General features: G+C 34.3%; 2 protein-coding genes across 2 annotated transcripts in view; one reads left to right on the top strand and one right to left on the bottom strand.

The window, feature by feature from the left end:
- The first annotated feature begins 836 nt into the window (after nucleotides 1-836).
- CNMa (CNMamide) overlaps nucleotides 837-14,333 on the top strand; it is an 85,973-nt gene continuing 72,476 nt past the window's right edge. Inside the window, exon 1 of the mRNA XM_075308468.1 lies at nucleotides 837-1,156. The gene's annotated coding sequence lies outside the window, so the exon portion shown is untranslated. The remainder of the gene's footprint in view (nucleotides 1,157-14,333) is intronic.
- On the bottom strand, nucleotides 8,931-13,044 carry LOC142234981 (uncharacterized). Its single transcript, XM_075306189.1, has 2 exons — nucleotides 12,586-13,044; nucleotides 8,931-9,491 (listed from the first exon to the last, which is right to left on the bottom strand). Exons 1-2 carry the CDS (start codon nucleotides 12,648-12,650, stop codon nucleotides 9,035-9,037), a joined length of 522 nt encoding a protein of 173 aa, XP_075162304.1. The 5' UTR covers nucleotides 12,651-13,044; the 3' UTR covers nucleotides 8,931-9,034.

Raw genomic sequence — 14,333 nt, 5'->3', positions numbered from 1 at the left:
CAGTAAGTTCATTTGAGTCAATTTTTCATAACTAGTTTTTTTCATATTTTAATGGAAAATTTAAAATTTTTTGTTTCAAATAGGTTAAAGATAGATTTAGAGTTAATAAAAAGGTAAAAATTATTAAAATTTAGCCGCAAAAATGCCAAATCCATTCTAGAAAAATTGCGAAAAATAGTTGATTTCAAACGTTCCACACAAACGTAAGAATTCATTAAAACTCATAAAAAATTTTAAAAATTATTTATTTATCAAAATATCACAAAACTTATTAATTCATATCGAAAGCACTGAATTCGCATCACACCTTAAAAAGTGATGTTTTTTTTTTTTTTGCTGGGCAATAAATATAAAAAGCAAAAGTACCTTATGTTGTCGCAAAGGACGAAATGTTAGAAATCGTCGTAAACATGGAAGATTCTACCTCCCACTGATCATTCAAAATGTAAATGACTGTGTCACCTTCTATGTTAACCGGTGTCGGTTTTGGACCGACCATCTACTTGCAGGCAAATACCAATGGGTATGTTTGTGTACATTTCTATACTCATACATCGTAGCATTCGTATGGTGTTCAGTGTCATAGTATTGGTTTCCTATTAAACAATTATTAAGTTACTTGTGCTCCACCTACATGTTCTTGTTTATGCCCTCTATCCTTAATCAAATGGATAATACGAACAACTTCCAACCATGTAGCATTCGTCACTTCGTCTAGTCGTGATATTCTTTCGGGTGTTTGTTGCCTTTGGTAACTACCACATCTAAACTCAAAACACATGCAAGCTAGGGCAAGAGACTTTTATGGTATAACGGTTTCAGTAGAGAATGTGTATTGGTGTTGGAATCAACACAGGTTGTTGCTTGCTGGCTACTATAAAAGAACTTTGCTTCTAGCCTAAAACCTCACTGTTCGGAATAACGTCAATTGCAACAAACCATCATCATATCTGGCTCATCATAACTGAAAGCTAAATAATATTGAAAAGAGAATTCCTTATTAAAAGTTAAATCCAAAACAGAAGACTGGAAGGAAGTGGAAAATTATTCATTATTGTAATTATAGATTTTGTGTCAAGATGTAAAAGAAAGTGCAAGAAACATAAATTATTCTAAAACATTGCTGAAGTGTAAAATATTATTATAAATTATCAGTGTAAGTATATCACAAAGTGTGAAAATTTAATTTTTTGGTTACTATGAAAATTCTCCAAGAAATAAAATATAACTATAATATGACTAAGGAAAAAGAAGAAAGTTGTTACAATAAAGCTTCTCACTCACAATTAATGTATGCCACTGTAAATGCAAATGAAAGAGGCGTTGACATGTTGGAACTATAATTATATGTAATTTTAAATGTAAAAATATAAAGTGCATCAAAAAACAGTTAAATTTTAACAAGATATACTGCCGAAAGATTGGCCTGGCCTAATCTTATAGATTGTGTATAAACTTCAAAGATTTGGAACATGTTCTGCAGACAGTACTACGGAAAAGCTTTCCTCAGGAAAAGAAAAGTGAAAATTTCTTATGAAAAAAATTATTATTTTTAATAAATTTTCTTCAATTTGACAAAAAATTATGCCCTTATCATGTTATAATTAGTTTAAAATTTCTAAAATAAATCTTCATTTGCATTCACCGGTTCACTTTTTTTTGTTGTTTTAAAAAGAAAAATTCCCTGGATGTCACACTGAAAAAAATATTGTCGTGAGGTCAAAGATCCCATGTCTTTTAAATACGAATGCAAATTTTATTTAGAATAGAAGACGCATTTCTCTAATATAAAGATTTTTTCCTTGTCCAAAAGTCAATAAAATTAAAAATGGGTATCATAATATGAAAGAAAAAATGTTTGGGCTAAGGTCAACTTCTGGAGGATTTTATGAAACATACTTCCTCAAGAAGATCGGTTCTAAAAATATACTTCCCAATGGTAAATTTGAAGTTTCTATATATGGGGACTGCTTCAGTATTTATAAGATTGATTTTTGACTCGTAAACATTTAGTGTAAGCGTACAAGAAAACTATGAAATAACGCCTTGAGTTTAATCTAAATTCCGTAGATTTTAATCCCATTATAAATAAAATCCAAAAATTTTACTCTTAATTCCGGCATTTCGGGTGACCCGAGCTCATTCTATCTCTCGAAGAATTGATATCAGCATATCTAGGAAAATCGGATAAAAACTACGGTTCCTAGATTTCTATATATATATATATATATATATATATATATATATATATATATATATATATATATATATATATATATATATATATATATATATATATATATATATATATATATATATATATATATATATATATATATATATATATATATATATATATATATATATATATATATATATATATATATATATATATATATATATATATATATTTCCTTCATTAAAATAAATATATATTGGGAAAGAACACCAAGTTGTAATAGTGGTTCTATAAATTAAAAGATTCATGTTTGCCATATAATAACAAAGCTATTGACGAATTGATGAATTACAGATAAATATCGAAAATTACAGCCGACGTTTCCATGTAAAAACTAGTTTCTTACTTAAAAAATAAATTATGGTGCAACATCTTCAAAATTAATCTTTATTTCATTTTATTTCAATCAATAATCAAAAAGTCTAAATTCGCCTATACAATTATGCAGTTCTCCAATTTTTGCACTATAATTAATTAGACTAGTTTACAAAAATGTGCACTTGATGGGAGGCAACTTTTCTTATGTATTTTGATCTCCTGAATTCGAAAAAAAATTTTCTCTTTAGTCGAAAGCTCAATTAATTTAAAGAGTATGTCATTAAACAAATTGCCTTATGTTTTTTGCATTCACTTTTTCTGCAGCTGGCCAACTATAGCCAATTATGATTTATCAGATTATATTCCAGTGTGAACTTGTATCAGCTACCTGTTGCTGGCAGGGACGCCACGAAATGTTTCTCCTCCCAAAGAAAATATGGGGGTCAACCAGAGTCTAAAGTACATACGGAAAGGTCTTCTTTGTAATTGATAAGAGAGAATTAGATTGTTAGTGTCACAGTGTTTGTAAGCAGTGTTGCCAGTATTGGGGAATTTCCTCCAAATTGGAGGTATTTTTGCATGGATAGGGACTCAATTTTTGAGTTGGGGACTTGATCGGAAATTTCCATAAATTTGGGAAATTTCCGATCAAAGCACAGCGAATCCTCAAAATTAAACAAAAATGTCACAGCAGACAAAATGGTGGAAATGGAGCATTTCGACTAGAAATGGACATAGGGTTATATTTTGGGGACCCAAGCGCTAATTTATAAATGGCTTAGACATTTTACGATAATTGTGTAATAATTTCGAGAGATTTTCATCTGTTTTCATCACTGATTTGGATAATATAACCTATAAATATGGAAATTATGATTTTTCACCTTCATATTGATCTACCACTTAATTTGAGAAGTAAATTTTCGTTCATAAATACATGTTGACAGAACTGCCATTTTCATATCTCGAGCATTTGGAAGACGATCAACGGTCACTGGTGTTTTGTATCCAAATCTTGATCTTATTTCAGCTCGCAAGTTGGTATGACAAATATGTTATATTTTTTTTTATTTTAAATTTTAACTGATTTTTTTTAATAATAAAAAATTTTTATTTTAATAATAAAAAATGTTTATTAGTAAAAATTTTTTTTAATAATTAAAACATTTTTACTGATTTTTTTAATAAAATTGGAGTTGGCGTTTTTTAGGGACGAAAACGCCTTGATTTGGGGACAAGAGCCACAAAAGTACTGGCAACACTGTTTGTAACGTTAGGCAAAGATAATTGAGAATAACAAGATTAAGCCTTTTGCTCTTATAACTGTCAAGGTGTAGGTGTATTTGTCAATTGTTTCAAAGGCAGCTCTGCCCAGGAATAAATTAAAACAGCAATGGTCGCATAAAACCATAATAAATATTCGCTTAAACATACACATACGTTATATTTTAATTTTTATACCCTGCGCCACACTGTGGAACAGGGTATTATAAGTTAGTGCATATGTTTGTAACACCCAGAAGGAGACGAGATAGACACATGGTGTCTTTGGCAATAATGCTCAGGGTGGGTCCCTGAGTCGATATAACTGTCCGTCTGTCCTTCCGTCTGTCTGTGAACACATATTTGTGATCATAGTCTAGGTCGCAATTTAAGTCCAATCGCCTTCAAATTTGGCGCATGTTCCTAATTTGGGTCAGAATAGAACCCTATTGATTTTGGAAGAAATCGGTTCAGATTTAGATATAGCTCCCTTATATATCTTTCGCCCGATATGCACTAATATGGACCCAGCAGCCAGAGTTTTATACCGAATTGCTTGAAATTTTGCCAGATTTTTGGCCGAATTTGGTTGAAATTTTGCACAGGGAGTAGATTTATCATTATAGCTATGCGTGCCAAATTTGGTTGAAATCGGTTCAGATTTAGATATAGCTCCCATATATAGCTTTCGCCCGATTTACACTCATATGACCACAGAGGCCAATTTTTAACTCCGATTAGTTGAAATTTTGCACAGGGAGTAGAATTAACATTGTAGCTACACTGAAAAAAATATTGTCGTGAGGTCAAAGATTTCATGTCTTTAAAATACGAATACAAATTTTGCTTAGCATAGAAGACGCATTTCTCTAAAATAAAGTTATTTTCCTTGTCCAAAAGTCGATAGACTTTTCAATGAAGTCGTATTACCCTTATAATTAAGTGATTTGACTTAAAAATGGGTATCTTAACATGAAAGAAAAAATTTATAGGCTAAGGTCAACTTGGCTTTAATAATTCAGAAAAATTCTTTAAATTTAATGCAATTGTCTTTAAATTTGTTGTCTTTTTGCATCTTGACTACAAAGCAAAAAATCGTTCAAATATAGGACATGTTTTTCAAAACTTTATTTTAAAGAAGTTTTTTACTTCAAACATAGCATAATTTCTACTGGAAGTCGAGTCCTAATTTGGAAAATAAAGTTGCCGTTAACTCGTTTTTAAAGGACTTTGATAGCATATGAAGAAAAACAGCTGAGAAAGCGAAAAATTAAAATTTGCTTCCTAGAAGCAAGTACACAAAACCTAAATTTAAAAGAGAATTGTGTCTTAAAAGTAGCCTTACTTGTATTCTCCGCTTCTTTGGCTCGGAATCAATACCAAATTTTTTAAAGTAAAGACAAAATCTTTGGAACCGAGTATGCTTTTTTTTTAGTGTATGCGTGTCAAATTTGGTTGAAATCGGTTCAGATTTAGATATAGGCCCCATATATATGTTTTTCCGATTTCGACAAAAATGGTCAAAATACCAAAATTTTCCTTGTAAAATCGCCACTGCTTAGTCGAAAAGTTGTAAAAATGACTCTAATTTTCCTAAACTTCTAATACATATATATCGAGCGATAAATCATAAATAAACTTTTGCGAAGTTTGCTTAAAATTGCTTCAGATTTAAATGTTTCCCATATTTTTTTACTAAAATTGTGTTGCACCCTAGTGCATTAGCCAACTTAAATTTTGAGTCTATAGATTTTGTAAAAGTCTATCAAATTCTGTCCAAATCGAGTGATTTTTAAATGTATGTATTTGGGACAAACCTTTATATATAGCCCCCAACACATTTGACGGATGTGATATGGTATCGAAAATTTAGATCTACAAAGTGGTGTAGGGTATAATATAGTCGGCCCAGCCCGACTTTAGACTTTCCTTACTTGTTGCTATTGCTTTTGTGGTTTTTAATTCAGAAATTTATGAAAAACACAAATGTTATGATATTTTCCGACGCAAAAGCTAGAGTGCTATGATAAGACTACGTCTTCTTCTATTTTGTCTATGGGTTAGGAGGTAAGCCCTATGGATAAGGTCCCAAATGATTTTTTATGTAGCATGTAGAAAACAATCTCATGATGAAATTTGCCAATATTCAGTAGGATGTAGTTTTAATTTTCTATATTCGTCCTAAGAAACTCTTCTAAATGAATTTAAAAGCAAGTTAATTTATAGTTGCTTACTTACACTTGGCCTATTGAATGCGTATACGTAACATACAACCGCATTTACCATACGTATAGGTGGTAAGCAGGAAATGAAATACATGGTCAGCAGTAGAGGTGTGCACGTGAGTAATATTTTACTCACGCTCGCGCACACTCACGACGGAGAAATCTTATTCACGCACACTCACGCACGACTCACGCGTGAGTCACGAAAATTTTCGTGAGTCACCACAATTTCGTGTCACGTGCAGAGGTGTGCATAGCAGTCCTACATTACTCGTAATATATTGCCGTTTGAGAAATCATTCGGAACTGTCCTGAAATATTAAAATTTGTGACAATGATAATAAATATTTTTGACTTGTACTCCAGGTTTATGGAATGGAAAATTTTAGGTACTATTCAAAATATTTTCATTTCAAAGAATTACCATACACCAAGATTGGAGTGGATTGTTTGGTCTCTTGGAGTTATCAAGCAAACCAACTAGCCAGACGGACATGACTGATGGATAAATCTGCATATAAATATGATTGTGACAAAATACACAGTGGTGTGAACAATAATAGAGCCACCTGCTGTTCTATAAATATAATGTTTTGTTTACCTTAAAGAAAAAAATTTTAAAATAGGTTTTTCTATACTTTATTAGTAAATATTCTTCTTATTATTATCTCGTTATTTTTTCTTTAATTGAAGCAACAGTTCTTAATTTATCAGTGTTTGAATGAAGATTGTAGAAAAACAAGTGTGAAATTTTAAAGTTAAAAAAAAATATTAAGGTCAGAAGGAATTTCTTTCATTTTTTACGCAATAGTGAGTAAAAAGATAGACTATAATATTTCTAACTTAATTAAAAAAAAATATTCAAAATACGTCAACAGAATGGGCTGAGAAAAACACTGTAGCGTGGAGAGCCGAAAATTGATAAAAAAAAAGCTTCATTAAGATGGTGATTCTCAAAGAAAAATAGCTGAAATCATGCAATGCTCAAAAAAAAAAATATAGTAGAAAATGTATTTTGAATATTTTTTAAAATTAAGTTAGAAATATTATAGTCTATCTTTTTACTCACTTTTGCGTAAAAAAATTGAAAGAAATTCCTTCTGACTTTAATATTTTTTATACCTTAAACCACATAGTGGTTTAGGGTATCGATTCAGAATCACCTCCTGAGTCGATCTAGCGCTTGGTGTTCGTCCGTCTGTCCATGTATTTGTTGTTTACAGGATTCCGGTCGCAATTATTAACCGATTCTGATGAAATTTGGTACAGGGAGTTTTTTGGGCACAAGGACGAACGCTATTGAATTTGGAAGAAATCGGATCAAATTTAGATATAGCTCCCATATATATGTATCGCCCGATTTCGACAAACGGGGTCACAAATGGGGGTCAGATTTAGATATAGCTCTCATATAAAGGGTGATTCTTTTGAGGTTAGGATTTTCATGCATTAGTATTTGACAGATCACGTGGGATTTCAGACATGGTGTCAAAGAGAAAGATGCTCAGTATGCTTTGACATTTCATCATGAATAGACTTACTAACGAGCCACAACGTCGAATTTTCAGTGAATGGGCCCTAGAAAAGTTGGCAGAAAATCCGCTTTTTTATCGACAAATTTTGTTCAGCGATGAGGCTCATTTCTGGTTGAATGGCTACGTAAATAAGCAAAATTGCCGCATTTGGAGTGAAGAGCAACCAGAAGCCGTTCAAGAACTGCCCATGCATCCCGAAAAATGCACTGTTTGGTGTGGTTTGTACGCTGGTGGAATCATTGGACCGTATTTTTTCAAAGATGCTGTTGGACGCAACGTTACGGTGAATGGCGATCGCTATCGTTCGATGCTAACAAACTTTTTGTTGCCAAAAATGGAAGAACTGAACTTGGTTGACATGTGGTTTCAACAAGATGGCGCTACATGCCACACAGCTCGCGATTCTATGGCCATTTTGAGGGAAAACTTCGGAGAACAATTCATCTCAAGAAATGGACCGGTAAGTTGGCCACCAAGATCATGCGATTTGACGCCTTTAGACTATTTTTTATGGGGCTACGTCAAGTCTAAAGTCTACAGAAATAAGCCAGCAACTATTCCAGCTTTGGAAGACAACATTTCCGAAGAAATTCGGGCTATTCCGGCCGAAATGCTCAAAAAAGTTGCCCAAAATTGGACTTTCCGAATGGACCACCTAAGACGCAGCCGCGGTCAACATTTAAATGAAATTATCTTCAAAAAGTAAATGTCATGGACCAATCTAACGTTTCAAATAAAGAACCGATGAGATTTTGCAAATTTTATGCGTTTTTTTTTTTAAAAAAGTTATCAAGCTCTTAACAAATCACCCTTTATATGTATCGCCCGATTTTTCTAAATTTGGCCATAAAACCCTTATTTATCAACCGATCTTACTCAAAGTTGGCTAAATGTAATCTTCTATAGCACTTACTATATGTGCAAAAAAACATCGAAATAGGTTCAAATTTGATATAGCTCCCATATATATGTTGTTGGAGTATGCAAGACGGGGAATCGGGACGAAAGCTTTGATATGCCAGAGACGGGTACTTTGTGCCGATGTCCGAACAAATAATGGACTGTATATTGGGGACTGGTGTTTACTCCGTTGGTGCGAGGGATCTTCAACAAAGAGGAGAAATTCAGTGGTGGAACACTGTGCAGTACAAAATATCTCTCACAAGAGATATTATGAACAAGAAATAAGAAAAGGGAAAGAGTTGGTTGAGTTTCAGTTGCTTTATTTCAGAGTGTGTTATGCTCACCGTTCCAGAGATATGATGCAAGTGTTTCATCTTAGAGTACTTGCCAAGAAAATATTTTCTTAAATATTGATAATTCACAATAGATACTTAAGCCTAGTGATTCACGAAATTGGTAATTATTCAAAACAGTATCGTAAAATTTAACTTTTAACTGAATGGTATAAGTCTAAACTGGCAAGTTTAGACATGCCGCCGGGCCAGAGGAGGTTAATCGGTATTCGAACATAGAACCGAAGCTAGGGCTCGAATGGCTTCGGATAGTAGCTGCTGATTGGGAGTCGTTTGGTTTGGTGAAGCTCTATCGGTTGTATTCGTCTGGTGAATACCGCGTTGCCGATTGTTGTTGGTTTCGCTTCTTCTACGCAGTTTGTGGTTTCGTTGTAAGTTGCTGTTAGATTTACGTACATTTCCCCTTTTGGTTTCTGCCTGGATGTAGCTTGCATGAAGTAACGTGTGATGCGGCCTTTCGCATTTTCGGCACATATTTGGCGATCGGCAGTCTCTGAATCGGTGACTACGTGCCAGACAGTTGATACAGTAGACTTCTCTTAAAACCAGATCTTTTCGTTCTCGGGGGGTCATCCATAGAAATTTAGGGCATACTTTTAGTGCATGGAATCGATTGCACATTTTGCATTTGTATATGCCTGGCCTTGCTGAAGCTCTGGATATAGAAATAGATTAAAATATATTAAAATAACGAGAAAAAGCTAGATAAATAAAATGAGACTATAAAATCCGATACTGGTATGAATTGTTAAGCAGCTAGGTTTTCTTCTGTGGAATCTGAGTAAGGGAGATAACAAAGTTTCGCTATGGGCCTTTTGATGTTACCTGTAGCAGTCTTTCTATCCGCCACACGTACATTATTATCCGAGCCCTCATATGTTCTCTCAATTCTTCCCAATCTCCACTCATTGGGTGGGAGTAAATCGTCTATAATTATTACTAAATCTCCAGGTTTGAGATTTGGAAATGCATTTCTCCATTTATAACGTTTTTGCAGAGCCTTCAAATAATCTTGTTTCCATCTTACAGAAAACTGATGATGGAGAGCTTTAAGTTTTAACCATCGATTTACGAGAGACAAGTTGGGTGAGAGCGACTCGGGTAGCGCCATTAAAGGGGCGCCTCTTAAAAAATGTCCAGGAGTAAGCGCTGTTAAATCTGTAGGATCTTCTGATATTGCAGAGATGGGTCGTGAGTTTAAAACTCCTTCTATACGGGCCAATATTGTAGAAAATTGCTCAAAAGTAAATTTGTGTGAACCAGCGAGCTTTTTAAAATGAGTTTTAAAACTTTTAACTGCGGCCTCCCACAGGCCGCCCATGTGAGGAGCATGAGGTGGTATGAATTTCCACTCAAACCCATGGATTGAGTATCTTTGAGATATATCGCTTGAACATAGCTTTAAAAATCGGGTAAATTCTCTCAAAAGGTTTCTACTTGCACCTAAAAAGTTTCTACCATTGTCTGAAACCACCCGTCGGGGGAGTCCCCGCCTGGAAACAAAGCGAGAAAACGTAGCTTCGAACGCAGCGGAAGATAAGTCCGAGCATGCTTCTAAGTGTATGGCTTTCGTAGCGAAACATACAAAGACACATACATATCCTTTAATAGTGGGAGAATTACGCAAGATTGAGCTCTTAAGATCAAACGGACCAGCAAAATCTAGCCCAGTTATGTGAAACGGCGGGGAAAGTGTACAACGCTCGGGGGGTAAAGGTGCCATTATTTGAGACTGGGGCTTGTGCTTATGTATAATGCAAACCTTACATCGATGAATAATACCCTTAACCCTGGGCCTCAATCTAGAGATATAGAACTCAGTTTGTGAGAATCTACACATTTGAGTGGTCTCCGCGTGAGCCAAAAAGATGTGCAAATGCAACAAATACAACCGACATAATTTAGAGTTACCGGGAAGTATTATGGGATACCTTTCCCTATAGGGAAGAGATGAATCCGACAATCTTCCATTCACACGTAGAACTTTCTCGGAATCCAGAAACGGGTTCAATGTAGATAAACTGCTTCTACGGGATAATGGTTCAGACTTCATCACCGCTTCGTAATCCTCGGGATAAAATTTCCTTTGAGAGAGCACAATTAATCGAGTTTTCACAAACTGTAACTCGTTAAGTGTCAATTCAATGCATGAATATCTAACAGTACTTTTGAATCTTGGGCGAGATAAATGGAAAAACCTAAAAACATAAGAAATGACTCTTAAGGCTTTCGTATAAGAAGAGAATCTTGATAAAATATCATCCTCAGAGGACAACGCATAACAAATTTGAATCGAATTGTTTCTTATGGGAACCTCAAAGTTGGTTTTCTTAGGCCAATTACATTCCGACATTGTTAGCCATTTCGGTCCATTCCACCACAATGTATTGGAAATGAGATCTTGTGGTGAACAACCGCGAGTTCCAAGATCAGCCGGGTTGTCTTGTGTGGGAACATATCGCCACTTTCCGTTTGTAACCAAATCGTGAATCTGCGATGTCCTATTGGCCACATATGTCTCCCAAGTCATCGGTGGTTTAGAAAGCCACCCGAGCACAATTGAAGCATCTGTCCAAAGTGTTATAGAGTTTATACCATTATCAAAAATTTGTGACACGTAATTTACCAATTTGGCTAATAATAAAGCGCCATTGAGCTCTAGTTTGGGCAAAGTTACTGTCTTCAAAGGAGCAACTTTACTCTTGGCTGTGAGTAAATTGCAAAAAGTATTAGAGGATTTGTTTTCTACTCGAATGTAAATGCATGCACAATACGCCGACTTCGACGCATCACAAAATCCATGAATATCTATTATATCCCCCGGGGTATATCGAATCCACCGCGGTATTGTAATATCTTGAATGGCAGGCAATTCCGTACATAAGGTTTTCCACATGGAATTAGAGCCAGGGCTAATATCCTCGTCCCAATCAACGCCCTCCAGCCAAAGTTGCTGCATAAGAATCTTTGAGCGAATTATAATTGGGGTTATCCACCCAGCGGGGTCAAATAATTGGGCTACTGTAGAAAGCACTTTCCGCTTTGTTGGGTTGCAATTCTGTTGAAATGGAGCGCAAGTATATGAAAAACTATCTTGAATAGCATTCCATTTTATACCTAGGGTTTTTGTGCAACTTTTCTCAGAGAGACGTAAAAGATCGGAATCATATAAATCCTCAGTGGGAAGATGATTCAATAGTTCTGGTTTATTTGCCGTGATTTTCTTTAATGGGAACCCAGCGGACTTTAGTACCGCAATAAGTTTTTTTTGGATTGGAATGGATTCTTAGGAAACTTTGTTTAACATTGTAAAAATGCGACTTAGGCCCATTCATAATCACCGTGTTCACACGTGGCATGACATCAATTTTTTTCCACAAATTGAGCCATGCACTTTTACGTAATTATGAACATTTGAGGATTCACAAAAATTTTACTTTTGATGCACAATTTTCCATATAGCTTTTAATGCTTTCGTTCACAATGTGTCTTTACCAATTTAAAAACTAATTTCTCCCGTTTCAGCGTTTATGTTCCGATTTTAATTTCTGTAACAAACAATATTTTACTTTTCCTTTAATCAAAATGTTTCCGAACGCAAATTTAAACTTAATTTTGCTTTAATTGATTATTTAGACGCTTTTAATGGCACACGTTTTTTTTTCGCACGTTTGTTGCTTACGAGCATCCATCATTGACAATGGTTTCTTTGGACTAATGCGATTGGTTCAATGTAAGTTATCATTTACCTCGAAATCTCTCCAATTGATGCTGATCTCCGCTGCCTCGAAGATTCTCTTCTCGAATGGACCATGTTGGAGTATGCAAGACGGGGAATCGGGACGAAAGCTTTGATATGCCAGAGACGGGTACTTTGTGCCGATGTCCGAACAAATAATGGACTGTATATTGGGGACTGGTGTTTACTCCGTTGGTGCGAGGGATCTTCAACAAAGAGGAGAAATTCAGTGGTGGAACACTGTGCAGTACAAAATATCTCTCACAAGAGATATTATGAACAAGAAATAAGAAAAGGGAAAGAGTTGGTTGAGTTTCAGTTGCTTTATTTCAGAGTGTGTTATGCTCACCGTTCCAGAGATATGATGCAAGTGTTTGAATTCATCTTAGAGTACTTGCCAAGAAAATATTTTCTTAAATATTGATAATTCACAATAGATACTTAAGCCTAGTGATTCACGAAATTGGTAATTATTCAAAACAGTATCGTAAAATTTAACTTTTAACTGAATGGTATAAGTCTAAACTGGCAAGTTTAGACAATGTATAGCCCGATTTTCCTAAATTTGGCCATAGAACCCTTATTTATTAACGGATCTTACTCAAAGATGGCTAGATCCAGTCCCCCTTAGTACTAACGGTATGTGCAAAAAATTATCGAAATCGGTTCAGATTTAGCTATAGCTCCCATGTATATGTATCGTCCGATTTTGCCAAATTTGGCTATAATAACCTTATTTTTCACCATGGAGGGCTCATTTATTACCTGATCGTACTCAAATTTTGCACAAGGTAACAGTCTGTGGTATTAATCAAACCCGCAAAATATTATGCAAATTGGTTCAGATTTAGATATAGCTTCCATATATATGCATCTCTCTATTTTCCCAATTTGGCCATAGTACTCTTATGTATTAACCAATGTTACTCAAATTTCAAATTTTGTTGTACTAGCCGATCGTATTTATACGTACTTGTAGCTCTTACATAAGAATATTGCTCGATTTTTACAAATTTGGATTTATTACCCACACTAATTGAACGATTTTCTCTTTTTTAATAATGGGCTCAATATTAGTGGCATACTAACTCCGTAGGTGTAAAATCAACACAACCAGTGTTGCTAGAAGTAGGGGAAATTCCCTATATGTAGGATTCTTCTAATTGGTGTGGTAACAACAGTTACCACTCGTGCCAAAAAAATCTAACAAAATTTGAAGATTACCACAAATCTACCAAACAAATATTTCTATAGAAATTTTTGTCAAAACTTTATTCCTGTAGAAAATTTTGTCAATATTTTATTTCTATAGAAAATGTTGTCAAAATTGTATTTCTATAGAAATTTTTTCAAAATATTATTTCTATAAAAATTTTTCTCAAAATTTTATTTCTATGGAATTTTTTCTCAAAATTTTATTTTTATAGAGATTTAACAAAAAAAAATACTATTTTGGGTAGAATTCTACCAAATGTGGAACCCGTGGTGGTAATACAAATTTTATACGTTATATACGTTGCATATTCATGTTTTAAGATAATAAAGTACTTAGAACCATTTTTGTTTTGTAAAATTTTTTTAATTTAACGATTGTAGGGAAAATTGTATGGGAAAGTAGGGAACTTTTTTTGTCCTTTCCCTGGCATTTTCCCTGGCAACATTGACTATGATCTATAGTCAGATTGAGACAAAGCACCCATAAACATGTACCCCTTAATTTTCTTAAATATGCAACTGCGGTTTATCTCCCAGACCTAT

This window comes from Haematobia irritans, chromosome 4 (assembly GCF_050003625.1).
Source record: "Haematobia irritans isolate KBUSLIRL chromosome 4, ASM5000362v1, whole genome shotgun sequence".
Taxonomy (NCBI): Eukaryota; Metazoa; Arthropoda; class Insecta; order Diptera; family Muscidae; genus Haematobia; species Haematobia irritans.
Note: the sequence above shows the minus strand (reverse complement) of the source record. Positions and strands in the feature narration are given on the sequence as shown.

Coding starts and splice junctions, on each gene's coding strand:
- LOC142234981 (XM_075306189.1), bottom strand. CDS start 12,650: ATGGTCCATTCGAGAAGAGAATCTTCGAGGCAGCGGAGATCAGCATCA. Junction 9,492..12,585: donor TCAATTGGAGAGATTTCGAG/GTAAATGATAAC, acceptor TTCTATATCCAG/AGCTTCAGCAAGGCCAGGCA.